General features: G+C 55.6%; 1 protein-coding gene and 1 non-coding gene across 9 annotated transcripts in view; one reads left to right on the top strand and one right to left on the bottom strand.

The window, feature by feature from the left end:
• Positions 1-15027, bottom strand: part of DPP9 (dipeptidyl peptidase 9) — a 40145-nt gene extending 25118 nt beyond the window's left edge. For 7 of the 8 annotated variants that reach the window (XM_065875505.1, XM_065875510.1, XM_065875507.1 and 4 more), the window contains exons 1-4: positions 11214-11269; positions 7294-7547; positions 1387-1499; positions 36-209 (exon numbers count right to left, since the gene is read on the bottom strand). In XM_065875505.1, the coding sequence (XP_065731577.1) occupies positions 36-209; positions 1387-1499; positions 7294-7547; positions 11214-11269 (597 nt within the window). Of the gene's footprint in view, positions 1-35; positions 210-1386; positions 1500-7293; positions 7548-11213; positions 11302-13880; positions 13951-14940 lie in introns of those variants that run through there. The other variant, XM_065875511.1, reaches the window with a different exon arrangement.
• A 329-nt stretch (positions 15028-15356) lies between these two features.
• Positions 15357-15428, top strand: TRNAG-UCC (transfer RNA glycine (anticodon UCC)). The gene has a single exon. It is a non-coding gene; the product is annotated as a tRNA-Gly (tRNA).
• The last annotated feature ends 3964 nt before the right edge of the window (positions 15429-19392 follow it).

Genomic DNA, 19392 nt, shown 5'->3' with positions numbered 1-19392 from the left:
GCCCCGCCTCCCCCCCACCAGAGAGCGGGGCTCACCATGAAGCCGTTCTTGCCGCCGTCCCGGCAGTGAAAGAGACTGTTGCTGGCCTGGAAGAGGAAGAGGCCGCTCTCGCCGTGGAAGTCGTAGGAGGTGATGCCGAAGACGCCCAGGCGCTTCCGCTCCCGCAGGAGTTCCTCTTCCCGGGAGTAGACCCCATGGTGCGGCGTGGCCTGGGGACACATTGGGCGGGGCCGGGGGTGGGGCGGAACACCGGCATCAGCAGCTGGAGGCTCCAGCACCCTGGCCACAGAGCGGCACAGACGGGCAGGGCTGCAGGGCTCACCTGTAGTTGCAACCTCCTCACCCCCCACCAAATCGCTCTAGGACACACGAGGCCCTCCTCCGCCCCCAGGGCCACCCTACACCCTACAGACCCCCGCCCTCCCTCCCTGGTCACAGCCTCTTCCTGCGAGAGCATTCGAGCTGAAGCCACCCACCACCAGCCGTTCATGCTCTTGGCATGGGTAGGCGTGGGGCAGATTCCACGCCTGACCACGGGCAGGGCGGGCAGGTAAACTATGGTGGACACCATGCAGCTGCCCCAAGTAGAATTCTGAAGATGATGTGGAAATTCAGAGGAACGTTAAAGGGAAGAAATACATTTTTATTTTTATAATTTATTAATTTTTTTTTTTTTTTTTTTTTGGGCTGTGCTGCGTGGCATGCATGGTCTTAGTCCTCCGACCAGGGATCGAACCTGCGCCCCCTGCAGCAGAAGCGCGGAGTCCTAACCACTGGACCGCCAGGGAATTCCCAGAAATGCATTTTTAAAGAGCAGAATCCAAAGCACAATGAGCCCCACGCTGCGAGGAAAGCCATGTGAATAGGAGTTGGTCAGCCCGGGACAGGGGACAGGCAAGAGAGAGGGGCTGCACGGGTTCCCTTCCCTGCGTACTGTCATATTTTATTTTTGATCAAAAATAAATCAACATACACCAGCGCACAAAGCACTCTTGCCGCTCACCGGCTGTCTGCCCCTCTGGAAGCGAGGTGCCTTTGGGCGACATCCATTATTAGCTAAATTTCTATAAAAGGGTCTCGGCCCAAGTTACTCGCATGTCGTTGGTGAGGCATTTAAGAGGAAGACGTGCTTCTGACGGGAGCTGTCGCCGCAAGCTACACGCTGGGGCTCGGGTGTGCACCAAAGGGAGGGGGCGGGCGTGGCACAGGTGTACAGGGCCAGGCGCTCCTCTCTGAGGGGCTGCCGTTAAGCGGGGGATGGGCTGGGACCCCCTCAGGAGGGGTGGGGTGGGTGCAGGGCCCAAGGAAGCTGAGTGAGGCCGAAGAAGGGGCTGCCGTGCGCCCACCTGCCTTGCCCACCAGGAGGGCCCGACTCCCATGGCTCACCTGAAAGTGATCCAGCATCTGCTTCCAGGACAGGAGCAGCAGCGCTTCCTTCCGGACCTTCCTGGGGATCTCGGAGTAGAGGAGGGAGTTCTCTCGGCTGCCATAGGGCATCCCTTGGGAGGAAGAGAGGAAAACCAGAATGGGCGCCCTTGCCAGGGTCGGGGCGAGGGACTCGGGCGGGACCGGCCTCGGGCCCTGACTCCCCATGGCTGGGCCCGGCTGCTTCCTCCTGCTTCTACAGCACCCTGACGGCACACCCCTCCCCAGAGAGGCCACGGACCCTGGGTTACACCCGCCAGCAGGAGCAGCAGGCAATTCCACCTGAGATGTTAGTGCCGAATATCTTAGCCTCAGTTACTGAAGAAACAGCGCACAATGGGGCTTCCCTGGTGGCCCAGTGGGTAAGACTCCATGCTGCCAATGCAGGGGGCCCGGGCTGGATCCCTGCTTGGGGAACTAGATCCCATATGCATGCCACTACTAAGAAGTCCGCATGCCGCAACTAAGACCTGGCGCAGCCAAAATAAATATGTGAATAAATAAAAAGAAACAGCACACACGAGGATGAAAAACGGGGGGGGGTTGGTCAGTGATTCCCAACTCTCCACAGGTTGGGCTCTGGTCCAGGAATTAATCAAGGATCAGAGAACGGGCAAAGCTCCAGAAGGACTGGGAAATGTGTATCCAATCCAGCCTCTCCCATTCGGTGCTGCGGACACCGGGACTGGTCATCCTCTGGGGGGCCGTCCCAGGCACTGGGGGGTGTGGAGCAGCCTCCCTGGCCCCACCCACTGGATGCCAAGAGCACCCCCAGTGTGACAACCACAGATGTCCCCAGACACTGCTGAGCATCATCCCCTGGGGCAGGAGCACCCCGACTGAGAACCACTGAGCTAATGTAACCTTAGCTGTAAAATACAGTAGCTGCCTGGTGAGACCTCTGTGTGAACTAAGTGAGGTAAGAGGTAAAAAGCACTCAGCACAAACAGCGGCAAATAAAACAAGGACGTATCTTCTAAGCAGGTTTCTTTCGGCCACGCCACACCCTGTGTGGGATCCTAGTTTCCCGACCAGGGATCAAACCCATGTCCCCTGCAGTGGAAGCACGAAGTCCTAACCACTGTCCAGAAGTGCCTCTGCCTCGATGGATGACGGTACCATGGCTGTTAACAAAGTTAATGGCGGGAGCAGAATGGTTCTCGGGAAGCTTCGGGTTCCCCACTCTCTGGGCAACAAGGTGAGGGACTGGGGCAGAGCCCCCCGGCAGCAGGCGGGATGCTCTGCGGTGGCCCAGGAATGCGCTGTGGCCAACAGCGGGTCACAGAAAGCAGGCGTCCCGCTTTGACCCCTCTCAATCCCAAACTTCTCCAGGAGGAAGGCTCGGTTTGGTGCTGGCCTCTCTTCCTCGTAGGCGCTCTCACTTCTTTTTTTTTTTTTTTTTTTTGCGGTACGCAGGCCTTTCACTGTTGTGGCTTCTCCCGTTGCGGAGCACAGGCTCCGGACACGCAGGCTCAGCGGCCACGGCTCACGGGCCCAGCCGCTTCACGGCATGTGGGATCCTCCCGGACCGGGGCACGAACCCACGTCCCCTGCATCGGCAGGCGGACTCTAAACCACTGCGCCACCAGGGGAGCCCCAGCGCTCTCACTTCTAAGAGTGGGAGAAGAGGCGGGCCGCCCCCCAAGTTTGGCACCTCCAGAGCTAGATAGAGCTTCATAAATAATACCTATTCCACCACAGTAACTCTTATGGGTAGCTTCTCAATATGGCAAGTGACTCACGTCTTCCACTCATGACAAAGTTTCCTCATGAAGTATAGTTAGTAAAAAAAAGAGTGAAAACGCAAAGCTACAAGTGGGAAGCATTCACAATTCGACTTCTAAGGACTCTCTAAGCTGCCACAGCCGGAATCATTCCCAGCTAGAGGCACGGATGTGACGCCGCCCGTCTGAGTTGCCGACGCGGCCATCTTCCGAAGTTCACAAGACAAGTTGGGACGAGAATCATGCAGTGCATGATTCCATTTCTTTCTTTTTTTTTTTTTTTGGCCACACGGCTTGTGGGATCTTAGTTCCCAGACCAGGGATGGAACCGCACCCCCTGCAGTGGAAGCACGGAGTCTTAACCACTGGACCACCAGGGAAGTCCCTGTGATTCCATTTCTGTGAAACGTCCAGAACAGGCAAATCCAGAGACAGGAAGCAAGTCAGTGGGTCGCTATGGGCTGGGGGAGGGGGATAGGGAGTGACTGCTAATGGGCACAGGGTTGCTTTCTGGGGTGATGGAATGTTCTGGAATTTGACTGCGGATGGTTGCACAATACTGTGACTGTACCCAAAACCACCAAGCTCTCCACCTTTAAGAGAGGGAATTTTATGGGCTGTGAATTACATCTCAATTTAAAAAAAAGCAAACACCACGCAGCGCAGCGTGGTGGCTGGGAGGGCCAGCGTGGAAAGCAGGGAGGGAGCAGGTGGCCACTCTCGGCCGAGCGCTGTGGGCTCTGGGCAGCCCCTGTCCGCAGGCTCTCTGGGAGCCGGAGCCTTCCAAACAGGAAATCAACGGTGCAGCCTTGCCAAGGACATCAGAGCTGCCTCCCCCCGCCAACAATTCATAAGCAGTGACACGGAACAGCCCATCCCGGCACATTCCCTGGAGGAGCTGCCCTCGGCAGGCACCTGTGCCGGTGTGCTCGGCAAGGGTCTGGGACGGCTGACCACGGCTGCTGACTTCTGCTGTCACGGTCCCCCCGTGCCTCCTCTTACCAGCTCTACTCCATCTCTGGGGACAGCACTCCACCCCAAAGCCCACCAGCACGGCAGGTGGCCCAGGCCTGGGCAAACACCGCGTGGCCTGGATGAGGGGTCACGTGGAGCGTGTGACCCTGGACCTGGACACAGGACACGAGGGACCCCCTAAGGGACCCCCAGTGCTGTCTGGGGCCCCGTGCCCTCCTCCACCGAATGCAGGACACTCGTTTGCAGGGGGGAGGAGCCGACCTGCTAGGAGCAGTTGAGCCCTGGAACCATCTTCTGGGGACATGCCCAAGCAGCAGGCACGTTCCCTTTTCTGTTCCATCCCACGTGCACTGGGCTCCCAATGAGCCTTCCCAGAGGACGGTGACTGGCAAGCCTGGGGCCCGCCCAGGAGGCAGGGGTCCCAGGGGAGCAGGGGGCGGGCTGGGCATCGCCCCTAGAGGTCCTTTCTGTTCTGGCTGCCAGCATTCCCCCAGCACCAGGCTAGTGCAGACAGGTTATAAATACATGGGGGTTCTGGGGAGACCTGCCCCAGGAACTTGGACATGGAGTGAGGTCAAGGGTACCCCAAGGGTGTTGAGTGATGCAGACTGGATCAGCTCAAGGGTGAGCAACGTCACCCCAAGAGAAGTAGGATGGCTTTGGGCTGTTCTAGGCACTTTTTGGAGCCGTAGTGGGTCCACAGTCCTTGTCTGGAGCTGCCCCCTACAAGAGTGGGCTCTCAGCACCTGCTATAGACGGCAGGGACCGCCCGCCCCAGGCCAAGGATGACTGGATGAGTGGATGTCTGAGCCAATCATACTCGCTGTCCCAGAAATTCAGAGAAAGCTGGTCCATTTCTGCTGGTGGCTGGAACCAGACGTGCAATCCCGGGAGTGTGGCAGTGGAAGGTAGGTGGGCAGTGAGGGTGGATCCACGGAGAGAAACATACGAGGGCAGATGCCTGGACTCCATATGGTTGGGCTTCTCAGTGCTGGTCATGAGGCTGGGGGGTTCCCTGACACACCCGTGTCCTTACTATGAGGGGCCCTTGGTGGCTCAAAGTAGCTCGGAGCATTTCTGTCCCTTTCGGCAGCTCTGTGGTTGGCTTAACAACGGCTACGCTCGTGTCCTAATCCCTGGAAACTGTGTTACCTTCCTGGTAGAAGGGCCTTTGCAGACGGGATAACGTTAAAGACCTCTAGCTGGGAAGATTAGTCTGGATTATCTCAGTGGGCCCTAAATGTAATCTCGTGCCTTATCAGAGGGAGACAGAGAGATTACAGACACACAGGAGAGGAGGAGGCGATGAGACCACAGACGCAAAGACTGCAGTGTCGCAGCCACAAGCCAAGGAATGCCGGTGGCCGCCAGAAGCCTCAAGAGGCAAAGAACGGATTCTCCCCTAGAGCCTCCGGAAGAAGACTGGCCCTGCGGACACCTTGACTGGCCCAGAGAAACTGATTTCAGACTTCTGGCTTCCGGAACTGAGAGAGAATACGTTTCTGTTGTTTTAAACCACTGAGTTGGTGGGCATTTGTTTCAGTAGCAGCCCCAGGAAACTCATGTAAGTACCGTGACCAGGACGGCACCTTGAACTTGAGAGAGTGAGAGGCCCAACAGAGACTGCGTTGGGAGAAAGGGATTGGGGGGCCACAGAACCACAGGAAAAAAAAAGAGAGAGGCAACAGCTCACCACTGTCCCAGAGCCTTGGCCACTTTCGGTCCTAACAGCCAACTCTCCCTTGGGTAAATGAAACTTGAAGCATGCCCTAATCTCTCCTAGGCTAGAGTTGGCAAACATTTTTCTGCAAGGGGCCAGAGACAGTAAGTATTTTTGGCTTTGCGGACCATATGACCTCTGTTACAATTATGCTCGAAAGCAGCCATAGACGGTCTGTAAACCAGTGGGCATGGCTGTGCACCGGCCAAACTAGATTTCTAAAAACAGACAGCCGTCGCTTGCCGACCCTTCTAGACCATTCCCCTCTCTGCCTCTGCTTGCCAAGCTGCCATCTGGTTTCCACATGGGCCTCTAGGAGGAGAGACGGCATGGACTCGTGGACTGTGGGAAAGGGAGAGCCGTCTGGCGTCCATCTCAGTCACTCTCACGGTCCTCGGCGTGGGGTCAGCCTCAGGCAGGGGATGACCTTCACTCATTCATTCACTCCATCACTCGCTTCCAATACTGACTGAGGGCTGACTGGGGGCAGGCTGAGGATACACAGAGAAAGCGCTGGCCTCAAATGTCCAGTGCTGAGGTTAAAAACCTGCTCTGGACCAACAATAACGTGTCAGGCTGCTTACAAAGGGACATGCTTGGCACTGTTCCTTTCTGCCCTGGAAGACCTTGAAGCGAAATTCATTTGCTCAACGGATATTTGCTGTCCCCCTACCAGGAGCCAGGCCCTGGCCCAGCTGCTGAGGCCACAGGTGTACACGAGGCCTCGTCTGTGCCCCGAAGGCCGGCAGGGAACACAAACACATAAATAATTGCCAATGACGTAGAGAGTGCTGCTCTCAAGGCACATGCCAGGAGGCAGACGTGATTAGCCATTAACGTGCTTAGCCGCCAGGGATCGTGGGCCGGGAGAACAAACCCCGACTGTCAGCCCACGAGGCACACGGTTATGCCACCGTGGCACCTTTCCTTGAGCCTCAGGTTCCTTCTTAACGCGTTGCTAGCCGGCAGGCATCTACTTGAGTTACTTTCAACTCCCACTGAGGGGAAGTCAAGTTGTTCACTAGCCAGGCCCAGCCCAGCCCAGCCCAGGTGGCGGGGAAGTGACTCAGGGGGCGGGCCCCGCTGACCAGGGCTGGAAACAATCTCAGGGCCTCAGACCCACAGGCCAGGCCCGAACCATGGTGCTGCTGTAACACAGATGGAGCAGGACTGCCCTCTGCTCTGGTCACATACACATCTGAGCCCCGTGGGGGACCCTTGCCCCAGACTTTCACTGTAAACAGATGTCATCCACGGGTGGCATCACAACATGGGCAGCACTACGTCATTCATGCGACAGTTTGCCCAGGGCCAGGCCCTCTATTGGGACCTTCTAACTAATTGGACTGGCCAACATCTGGAGACTAGAGGACTTAGTAACGGCTGTCCCAGAAATGCTGCCCGGCTCGAGGGCAGCCGTGGGGGTCCGAGGGGAGCCCGGGGGCTTACCCAGGTAGTAGAGGCGGTGGGAGTGGGGGCCCGACTCGTCCGTCTTCTGCACAAACTGGAAGTCATGTGGAGCTTTGTTGACGATGAGGCCCGAGTTCTTGCGGCTGCCATGGATGATGCTCCGGAGCCCGTCCCACGAGTGCTTCTGCACCTGGAAGCGGGAGGCTGGGTCCTCCATCTCGACTGCGTCGCCCCGGTCGGATGTCGGCGCCCCAGTGGCCATCCTCTCCGCCCCCTCGGAATTCAGCGAGAAGCTACGAGGAGGGAGGGACGGGTGGGAAGACAATGAGAAGGTGGGGCGGGGAGCGGTACCTAGGTCCCACTTACAAGCTGCCTCCCATCAGACTCTCCAGCTCCCCTGGCAGGGCCCCAGCCCCGTGCAACCTTCCCTGCCCCGCCTGAGTATTTCTCAAATCGTTCCTCTTCTCTCCATCCACGAATCCTGAGATCCAGGCCACCGTCACCTCTCAGCTGAATGACCGCAACCGTCTCCCAGCGTGACTGCACATGCACTGCAAATCTGATACCCTGACTTAGAACCCTTCCTTGTTTTTCCACACCCTCCAGGGTGAAAAACCAGCGCTCACCACGGCCTTCGACGGTTTCTGCCCTCTGACCTCTGCCAGGCCCTCACACCTCACCCACCTTCATTACTAGGCCTCGGGCAAACTGGCCTTCTCTCAGCTGCCCAAACAGGCCAGACTGCTTCCTGTCCCAGGGCCTTTGCATGTGCTATCCTTTCTGCCTGGAACACTTTTTTCCCTCTTTCTACTGGACTAAGTTCTAATCAGATCTCAGCTTAAGTATCTGTCGGGTCCTCAGATGAACATCTGTACCAAAACCTGTCTCTCCGTGCACCTTTCACCTGCCACCTGGTTGCCCTTCCCTCCGAGCATTCGTCACAGTGGCTGTTCACGGGTCCCCTTTCTGTCTCCCCGGCGTCTGTCCCGTTCACAGCAGCGTCTCAGCACCTCACACGGCCCCGGCACACAGGAGGCATTCCTCGGAGAGCCACAGAAATCATGGTCTCCCCTACAGCCCGCTGGGAGACACAGTTGCTCCCGCACCAAGAACTGAGCGTTAAGCAGTGGGTCTGCAAACCTCCTCACCGGTGCTGTCAGCTTGCTGGCCAGCGGGGGAACCTCTCGTGCCTCACCAGAGGTGCTCAGAGGCCCAGGCAGATATTCGCTGGACATCGGGGGAGCTCCACATGAGAGGATGGATGTGCAACCCTCCCCCAGAGGCCATCCCACTCTCTCCTCCCCCTCCAGGGGCAGCGGCTGCTGTGCAACGGCTCCCCCCTACCCCCACCCCCGCTGCTCAGCACACTTCTTGACTGAACAGGGCTGGCCAGACAAATATTTGTTTTAGGGAAATCTAAACATGGCCACGGTGACCCGGTTCTGGAAGAGCCAGGGTCGTCTAGCGAGGCCAGCCAATGTGAGTGGGCCGGGCTAGATTTCCTGCGAGGGCACCGAATGGCTGAAGGCCTCGCCAGACGCTGGGATTCCTCATCCTCTGGGATTAGCGGCTTTGCAGGCACAAGTCTGTGTTCCCTTGCAGGAGGGGACGGCTTTAGAGAAGTCATGGACAGAGCTGGTGCCCCCCCTTACAGTGGGAGGCTTAAGACTCCCAGAAGGCTTTGCCCCTTGCCAATACGAGACCCTGAAGTGACCACCACAGGACAAAGGACCCCTGCCCGCTCTGAGAGGCAAGGGGAGAAAGAGACATGAGGCGGTTCCCATGGTTCCTGAGCACCCACTGCGGGCTGATTATCAGAGTGCCCTTTCCAACCGCGACCCCTGCTCAGTCCTCCCTGACCCAGCCGGGCTGGGGAAGAGCAGTGGCGGGGCACCAAGCTGGCGTGTCCTGTCCCCCAGACACTTCAGCTCCTCCCACGGCGGCTTTGAAGACATGGACCACAGGCCATCAGAGCCTTCGGGGCCCTCGGGTCAAATAAAGCAAACCCTGGAAGGACGGAAGCCTTGCCGAGGGCCACGCGTGGCCCGTCCCAGCCTGCCGCAGAGCTGCGGTTCACCTCGAGGACGGCAGGGGCCACAGGCGGTGCTGGGCAGGGGCTGGGCCAGGACCGGCTGAGCGCTGCAGAGCCCACACGGCCCCAAGCGCTGCTGGCACCAAGCCCAGAAAACCAAGGCAGGGGATGTCCTCTAACCCGCCGAGCCCCCCCACCGACTCGGCTGCCACAATTCAAGCCCCGCTCACGGCAAAAGAACAGACCGTGGCCTCCAGGGTTCCCACGGGGAACCCCAGAAGCGGAGAGGCTGGCTGAAGCACTCCCGGAATCTCATGACTTCTTTCCACAACAAAGAACGATAAAAATGATCTTGCCTCCGATCCGCGCAGAGAGCCCAGGAAGCAAAAACACGATCCAGGAGATGCGAAACGAGATGAAACATCGGGAGAAAGTTCTAGGAATCTTCTAGATGTGGCCAGGCAGCCTGAGCTCCCAGGCTAAGGCTTGCTGCTACACACCCGGGCCCTCCGCTCGCCCCTCTCCTTCCCAGACGCAGAGGGAGCCTCGGAGGGGGAACAGGTGAATGCAATGCAGCCCGTAGGAAGCAAGCCTGTGCCGGCCCCGTCTCATTCAGTGCCAGCTGGGGCTCGGCTTCTTGCCTCAAGAGTTTACACAGCTGGGGAAATCAAAGTGGATTCTAAGCCACTTAGGCCAGGTCCACCTACGCTCTCCTTCTGCCAATCGGTAGGACGCCTCACAGCCCACGATGCCGCCAGGGCACAGCTCGGGACCCGTTGGTGCGGTCACAGTCGAGGCCCGATGGCATTCTGTGATCTGTCTGAGCCAGTGCTTCACGGGCTGGGACCACCTGCCCACAGGGGCACCAGGTGGAGACCCAGGCGCGGCCAGTGATGAGGGAAGCAGATTCTCATAAGGCACGAGGGGAGGGGAGGGGCGGGGCCCGCCACACTCCGGAAGTGCCTCAGAGTGGCCCTCAGGGAACTGGCGCAGGCCTGCGGGTGCGGTTCCCTGGAAGCAGCAGGCCATCCTCTGCCCTATGGCCGTATGCCCTGGCACTGCCTGGGCCTTCAGCTTCTTCACGTCAGTGTGCAGCCCAGCCCGTGCCCACGCGGCACCTAGTGCACGCCAGAGACGAGACCCGGGGTCCCAGCACTGACTGACCCCCGAATGCACGCACACCACCCGTTTTCAGAGCCCACATCCGGGAAACAAGTGACTGTGCTTAACGTCAGCCCTGTCTTCCGGAACCATCTTCCGTTCCCTTCCTGCCTCCCCGATCCTTGCGCTCCCTAAAAGCAGATGAGCCTGAGGATCAGAAAACTGATAGTGAGAGAGGTCGGCTAGGGTGCGGAATTCCTGTGGTCCCTTCATCCCGTGCCGGGCCCCACACGTGGAACTTACAAGCTCCTGGGCCTTGTGTGGATGATTACGTTTAATCCTCACTGCAACCCTGGTTAGTGAGTTCTGGGTTCGTCCTCATTTGGACTGGAAAGTAGGCTCAGAGGTCATGTGGCTCGCCCAAAGTCACCCACGAGGAAGGACAGGAGCCCCAGTTTGTTGGAGCCCAAAACCCACATCCTGGCCATCTGGCCAGGGGTTCTCACCTGGGGCTGATCCCGTTCCCAGGGGACACGGGGTGATGTCTGGGGACATCTGTGGTTGTCGTGACGGGTGGGTGATGCTCCACACCCTACAATGCCAGTGCGGGCACTGAAGGACCCAGCCCCAGTGTCAAAAATGCCAAGGCTGAACAACCCCTCCCTAGCCCACGCTGCCGCCCACGCAGAACAGCCAGACGCGCACCCTGGGGAAATGCAGAAACGTCGGGGTGGCCAAGGTGCCTTCCCAGACCTAAGACTCTGCTGGAAGCTCGGGAACCTCTACCACGTCCCCACCGACCAGGCTCCCACGGCATGCCCCTTACCTTCTCCAACGTCCTGTGTTTGTGTTGTCCAGCCGCACCTTCTTAACCTTCCGCATTAACCACTCGGCTGACCTCAGGGTGGGTGAGCCTGCGAGGGGGGCAGACCGAGGGGCTGCAGCTTGTGGGCCCCCTCCCCGCTCCCATTCCTCGAGGCCACCCTCCTGTCTGCGGGGAACACCCGAGGCCAAGGGCCTCCTCATGAGGCAGATGGTGCAGGCCCTGTCCTGAAATTCGAAGTTCGAACACCTGTCTGGGCGTTTGCCAGAAACCGGGTGGTTCTCCCAAGGTGAGAGTCCCTGAGATGAGAGTTTCAAACGATTCGGGGGCCACCACCCACGGCACTTGCTGGAAATCAAATAAACCCAAATTCCCCACAGTGGTTGCTCCCTGATGGCCTTCCTGACCCCACCTCCTTGACCATGATCTCCAGACACGCTGGCCTTAATCTCCTCTAAACACGCTGACTCAGTCCTACCTCAGGGCCTTTGCACTTACCATTCCCTCTGCCTAGAACACCCTTGCCCTGCTTTTTGTATGATGTGCTCCCTCTTATCCTTTGGGTCCCAGTATCACCTCTTCAGGGGTCTTTCCTGGCACGAAGTCCGAAGTTGCTACCTTGTTATCCCCATCTCAACACTTGGGCCTTTCTGCAAGCACTCATTCTAAAATGGTAGTTCTCAATGGGGGTGATTTTCCCCCTCTCCCCGCCCCCCTGTCCAGGGGACCCTTGGTGATGTCTGTAGACATTTTTGGCTGTTACCACTGACTGGGGGAGTGGTGCCACGGCATCCAGTGGGTGGGGCCAGGGATGCCGCTCATCACCCTACCGTGGCCGTGATGGCCCACCCCAGAGAATGATCTGGTCCCAGTGTCCACAGCGCCCAGGGGGAGAAGCTCTGTATTCATTGTTTGGGGGAAAGAAATGGAGTTAGATCCTTAGGCTCACACTAGACACCAAAATAAATCCCCAATGGTTCAGATGGTATAAATCAGGGTGGCCCCCGGCATCTGTGAGTCGCCTCCTGTCCCTCCCTCTTGGTTTGTGTGTTTAAATGTGTGCAGCATCCTAGGACCTCTGAGGGTCAGATGGTCATGGAGCGCAGAGTCTCTTGGGGGGGGTCAGTGAATCCCCTAAGCCAGGGGGTCTTGACGAGGGCTGGTGTTCCCAGGAGACGGTTTTGGTTGTCACGACTGGGAGGCATGCTGCTGACATCTGGTTGGTGGAGACCAGGGATGCTGCTAAGCCCCACATAACTAGCAGGATGCCCTTCCCCCACCAGAAAGAATAATCTGGCCCCAAATATCGCTAGTGCTGAGGCTGAGAAGTCCTCTCTGGGTGGGTGAGCACCCCGCACCAGGATGTCAGCTCCATGGAGGCAGGCCCCCATCTGTCCTGTTCCTGCTGTGGCCCCGGCACACAGGAAGCCCTCAATATAGCAAACGTCTCAGCTTGAATGAACGAGTCCCTGTACTCACTTGAACGCTGAACAAAGTCAAAGGGACCCCTGGTTTGGTAGGGACCCCTGGTTTGGTGGGCACCCCACCCCCTTCTTGACGAAACAGGTGCCCTGATGGTTAAAGGAAAAGAAAGCAGCGCGGTCCCAGGACAGAGATCCGATGGAAGAAGTGAAGCAAAATGTCACCATAAAGAAGCACTGATTTCACCTCAGACCAGTGGTGAAAACTGTGGGCTCTGGTGTCAGAGAGGTTTGGGTTCAAATCCTGACTCTGCCACTACTGGGTTATGTGACCTTGGAGAAGCCGCCTAACCTCTCTGTGCTTCAATTTTCCCAGCTACAAAGTGGGACTGCAGGGCTTCCCTTGTGGCACAATGGTTAAGAATCCGCCTGTCAATGCAGGGGACACGGGTTCGAGTCCTGGTCCGGGAAGATCCCACATGCCGCAGAGCAACTAAGCCCGTGCGCCACAACTACTGAGCCTGCACTCTGGAGCCCGTGAGCCACAACTGCTGAGCCCGCGTGCCTAGAGCCCGTGCTCCTCAACAAGAGAAGCCACTGCAACAAGAAGCAGCCCCTGCTCGCCGCAACTAGAGAAAGCTCGCGTGCAGCAACAAAGAGCCAACTCAGCCAAAAATAAACAAATTAATAAATAAATTTATTTTAAAAAAAGTGGGACTGCAGTGCCTACACCTAGGACTACTGTGAGGATTAAGTGAGATGGCACAGGTAAAGTAGCTGACATAGCAGAAACTACGGGCCAGCTAATATTGCCATCTAACCAAGTTACTTAAAATTATACCAAGGGGAGAATTGGACTCAAGTTCCTTTCAGAGCCAGAATCCACACCATTCACAGACTGAGCGCCAGGCACCATATAAGGTGTGTGTGTGGCGGGGGAGGGGGAGATGCAGCCACACATCCACCAAATCCAGCTGGAATTAATGCTCCCTCCTTCTTTTCCCCCAGTCCTTCCAGGGCTTCTGTCCGTGGACACCTAGCATACGATGCTAGATAGAAAGAAAAGTCTCCAGCAAGAGCACACGAAGCTGCAGCCCCTGGCCTGGGGCCTGGCTAACTGTCCCCAAGACCAGTGACCCCAGGGCTGCAGAAAACCACTTCCTGCTAAATTCTGTATCCAGGAGCAGGCAAATGAATCCCACAAGCACACACCCAGCCTTCCCGGCCACCCCAGCCCAGCACCACTGACCTTCTAAAGGGTCCAGAGAGCCTCCATTCCAGCTGCAGACGTGGGACACAGACCCTGACAGAGTAAATGTCTTATTAACGCTGTGATTTAATGGAGGGACCGGCTAACTACTCACTTTCGGGCCACTCGGGGAGTCCCTGATGGTTGGGCCTGATTTTCTGTACCCACTAGTTCCTAAGGATGCCTCACAGCCCTGAAGCGCTGTATGAACCACACCAGGGAGGAAAGTCCTGCCACGGGGCCCAATTCGCCCAGGATCCAGCAAGGGACGACAGGGATTGGTGGCCACAGGGCACCCCTCCTGGGCTTTAGTCCCAGCTCCTGTAAAGGTTTGTTCTTGCCGCTGAGGCAAGTGACTTCCTCGCGGTGGGGGGGAGGGGGTCAGGGATGGGCTCAAAGGGAACGGGCTACTCCTGAAGGCTCAGCTGCCGCATGGATGGGGAAGTGTCAAGGCTGGTCGGAGCCTCTGTGTGAAAAAGGTGGGTGGCTGGACTGGCCTGGGAGTGAAGCTGAGGGAAGGGGCTGGACCTGTGGGGATGTGGGTGGCGGGGAAGCCGAGCGCTGGGGAGGGGTGAAGGGGTGGGGCAGGTCAAGGAAGTGGTCTCTGGTCTCATATAGATAGCGTGGGTTTGGATGGGGACGGGGAGAAGGTGGGGACCTCCAGAGCCGACAAGGAAGGGAAGGCGTTACTGGGTGAGGCCACCCCCGGAAGGGGTCAGAGCCAGGTGGTCTGGGTAGCAACGGGATGGGAGAGGAGGTCGGGACAGGCCGGGCGTTGGAAAGGCTGAGAGGTGGCCCTGCCGGCGGAGGGGACGGGCGGGGAAGGAGTGAGGAGAGGCCGGGGCGGAGGGGAAACGGAGGCGGGGACTGGAGCAACCGCGAGTCTGAGCAATGGCGGGGCCGGGGTGCGCGGAGGCCGGGACGGAGGGTACCGGGGAGGCCGGTCAGTGGAGGATCCAGAGTCGGGACTGAGGTGGGGCCGGTCAATGGCGGGTTCAGGGTCGCGGCCGAGGCTGGACGGGGCGCGCGGGCACTGCTCACCGGGGCTCGGGGCCGGCGCGGGGCGAGGGCCGGGCTGGGCAGGGCGTCCCGGGGCCAGCGGCGTCTCAAGCTCGCGGCTCCATGCCCGGGACTGCAGCCCAGGAAGTGGCGGGCGCAGGGAACAGCGGCGGCAGCGGACACGGGACACCCGGCAGCTCAGGCCCCTTTGACCCGGAAGTCGAGCGGCCCAGGCGGCGGCCTGGGATTGGCCACCTCCCGGCCGGCACCAAGGAGTCCGGGGCGCTGGGGGGGGGGGGGGGGGGGGCGGAACGCGCCAGCACGGACCCCGCGGCAAGTGGGGTGAAACGTCCTAAACGTGGCGTCTTCCTGTGCGAGCAGGGACGTTGGGAGAGACACCCCCAGTAACTTGGTATTGCCCGGCCTAACCGATAATACTTCTACTAAAGGCTCCTAGAGAATCGCTTGTTCGACCGAGCGTTGGTGGTATAGTGGTTAGCATAGCTGCCTTCCAAGCAGTTGACCCGGGTTCGATTCCCGGCCAACGCAAGTGTGTTTTACAGCTTTTTCTTAGTTTTACTGCCCACTTAAAACTTTCTCGTCAAACATCGACCTAGAGTTTGTGTTACTTTGCAATAACTTTTTAAATTCCATAATATCTAAAAAAGACCAGAGAAATAAGAAAAAAGAAAAAGGCACCGACGCTGAATTTCAACTGAAATTACTTTGAAGCAAATTTTAAAATTCTACAGTAAAGATGTAGAAATGTTTCTGCTGGGGATCGAACCGGAGACCTTTCTATTGTGAGGAGAACGTGATAACCGCAGTACTAGGGAAACATGTTAGGGTCGCTCTTCCTAAGCTTATCACAAACAATGTTACGGAGATTGTTACATTGTAGCTCCTAAAATGAACATTATTTGTTTCCTTCCTTCACGGTGGTCTGGGCAGCAACTTCCTGAATATCCGCTCTTCCTGAATATCCATCACTCTGCTTGATGCAATGGAAGCTGGAAGGAGGAAAATACAGAATAAAAAAAATCCAATAACCCCCTTCGCAACACGCACAAACACACTATTAAAACAATCCAAGAGAGAAACTGCTCTCAAACCCACCCTGAAGCCCAACAATGTTTCATTAGTTCGTCTCATAGATTTTAAACTCTTGCCTGTCTACAAATGTTGACGTTGTTGCTTCAGCCCAAACCACTTTCTACAAGAACTTTCTGTAAGACCGCTGAAGGACGCCAGGTGCAGCAAATTGCGAAGGGAAAAGAAAAAAAACAAAACAAGCCGGACATGGAAAGAAGATAATTTAAATGACTTCTCATCTTATAACCCAGAGTTAACTCATTTTGGACCAATCTTTTTTTTTCTTTTTTTTTTTTAAGAGAGATAGTAGAAGGAAGGGAGGTAATGGTAAGGAGTTAGGATCAGATTGCTGTAAAATCTGTTTTGTTTGTTTTTTCCCCTTACAGGGCCAGGATTAGAAGGAGAGTGAGGCAATGACCTCAAGTGCAAAAATTAAGGTGGCTCTAAAGAAACTAAATGATATTTTAATGCATTCTTTTTTTTTGCGGTACGCGGGCCTCTCACTGTTGTGGCCTCTCCCATTGCGGAGCACAGGCTCCAGACGCGCAGGCTCAGAGGCCATGGCTCACGGGCCCAGCCGCTCCGCGGCATGTGGGATCTTCGCGGACCGGCGCACGAACCCATGTCTCTTGCATCGGCAGGCGGACTCCCAACCGCTGCGCCACCAGGGAAGCCTGCATTATTCTAAAATATCAAAATAATGGCAAAAAGCAACCCCATGGTGAACAAAATATCAAAATCTTAAAGCAAGACAGGTTCTGACAGTGTCTTACCAAGCCATATTGGAGTCTGAGGCAAGAGCAAAAACGTGTGCCCCTCTACATCTGTTTTTTGTTTTGTTTCGTTTTGTTTAATTTATTTACTTGGCTGCATACGGTCTTAGTTGCGTTGCACTGGGCTTAGTTGCCCTGCAGCAACTAAGATCTGCCTTTTAATGGAGACCATGATTTAGGTGTAATTCCCCAAAGGAGAAAAGGTCTGTGACATTTTTCTGGAGAAGTTCTGATACAATAGTGAAACTTTTCTACAGTTAGATGTGAAATAACAATGGTAAACATTTTAAAGGAAACCTTAAAAGTCCATGACTATTTAAAGAAAGTAGGATCTTTTTGCAGGGAGTTGTCTGAACACAGAGCAGGAATCATTGCGGAAGGACAGACATACAGACACAGGACAGGTCCCACCCCACAGAAGGCAGCATCTTAGTTCCCTAACCAGGTATCAAACCCGTGTTCCCTCTATTGGCAGGCGGATTCTTAACAATTGCATCACCAGGGAAGGCCGGAAGGTGGGGGTCTTAACCACTGGGCCACAAGGGAAGTCCCATATGTCTGTTTTTACGCATTTTTAATGGTTATTTTCCCCCAGGACATGGTTGAAAATATTGAAACTTAAAAATAGGTATGTTAGAGGGCTTCCCTGGTGGCACAGTGGTTGAGAGTCCACTTGCCGATGCAGGGGACACGGGTTCATGCTCCGGTCCGGGAGGATCCCGCATGCCGCTGAGCACCTAGGCCCATGAGCCATGGCCGCTGAGCCTGCGCGTCCAGAGCCTGAGCTCCACAATGGGAGAGGCCACAACAGTGAGAGGCCTGCGTACCGCAAAAAAAAAAAAAGAAAGAAAGAGAAAAAAAGGTATATTAGAACTCACAACATTAAGAACTTATAATTTTACTTTTCTCTTTTTTATAATTTTACTTTTCTGTGTTTAATGGAAGCAAACATATCGATAATATTCTCAACATATGCTTTGGGGGGGAGGAATTAACTACTAAAAATCACATAAAACATACCAAGAAGCACACAGTTTTCCTTTTGCCTCAGATCCTGATATGGCTCAGCAGGGCACTGTGACACAGTAATATATCTTGAAGATCTCTGTTTTAGTTTTCTACTGCTGCTGCGACAAATTACCATAAACACTGGCTGAAAACAACACAAATTTATCATCTGACAGTTCTGGAAGTCAGAAGTCCAAAAAGTGGTCCAAATGGGGCTAAAATCAAGGTGTCCACAGGGCTGCATTCCTTCTGGAGGTGCTGTTCCTTGAGGATCCAGGAGAATCCATTCCTTGCCTTTTCCAGCTTCTAGAGGCTGCCCACACTTCTGGGTTCATGGTCCCACATCACTCCAACTTCTGGTTCTGTTGTCACATTTCTTTCTTTGATTTTGACTCTCTTGTCTCCTTCTTACAAAGACCCCTTTGTTACATCAGACCCACCCAGATAATGCAAAATAATCTACCCATCTCAAAATCTTTAACTTAATCCCACCTGCAAAGTCCCTTGTGCTATGGAAGGGAGCCATCTTCACAGGTTCTGGGGAGTAGGATGTGGACATTGTGGGGGGCATTATTCTAGCGACCACATCTTCCCCCCATCATTAAACATTCTTCTGTGACATCCTTTTTGACAGCTGCATAGTAGTCCATCTATTCATTCATTCATTCATTCATTCAACAAGTATTTACTGACACGTACTATGTGAACTGGGGAAAGTGGAGTGGGTAAGGCAGAAGTCAAGCTGACCCGGAGCTGGTGATGAGTGGGCTGATCTGATGGATTTTTTAAAATTTTTTTTATTTTTTGGCTGTGCTGTGGGGAATGCGGGATCTTAGTTCCCTGACCAGGAATCGAACGCAGTCCCCTGCAGTGGAACTGCGGAGTCCTAACCACTGGACTGCCAGCGAATTCCTTCTTCTTTTTTTTTTTTTCCTGAGGGATATCTGGAACCTAATGTTGACCAGACTTACCAATTCACCCCTACTAAGAGGGCTGTAATCAAGAAAAACAATAACAGGGAATTCCGTGGCGGTCCACTGGTTAGGACTCTGGGCTTTCACTGCGAGGGCGCGGGTTCAATTCCCTGGCCAGAAATACATACATACATACATATGTACATACAGGAAAAAGAGAAACAATAATAAGTGTTGCTGAGGGTGTGGAGAAACTGGACCCTTTAGACTTTGCTGGTGGGAGTGAAAAGTGGGGCAGCTGCTGTGGGAAATGGTCTGGCAGTTCCTCAAAAGGTTAAACAATTATCATCTGAGCCAGCAATCCCACTCCTAGGTATCTACCCAAGAGAAGTGAAAACACATCCCTGTAAAAACTTGTACACACATGTTCATAGCAGCATGATTCACAATAGCCAAAACATGGAAACAACCCAAGGGTCCATCAGTGGACGAATGGATACCCAAAATGTGGTCCAGCCATAAAAAGGGGAAATGTATTGGTGACTTCACGTTAAGTTCAGCACCTGACCCAACCGCCCCCTCCTCCAGGGAAATCCTCAGGGACCCTCCTCTCCTCAGTGGCCCCATTGGTTTCCTTCTCTCTCCCTCGTTGGTCCAAGGCTGGGTCCTCAGGTCTTTCCCCTCCCCTCTGGCAGCCTTCTCCTCCTCCACTCCTAGGACGTTAAC

Source organism: Phocoena phocoena, chromosome 3 (genome assembly GCF_963924675.1).
Source record: "Phocoena phocoena chromosome 3, mPhoPho1.1, whole genome shotgun sequence".
Taxonomy (NCBI): domain Eukaryota; kingdom Metazoa; phylum Chordata; class Mammalia; order Artiodactyla; family Phocoenidae; genus Phocoena; species Phocoena phocoena.
Note: the sequence above shows the minus strand (reverse complement) of the source record. Positions and strands in the feature narration are given on the sequence as shown.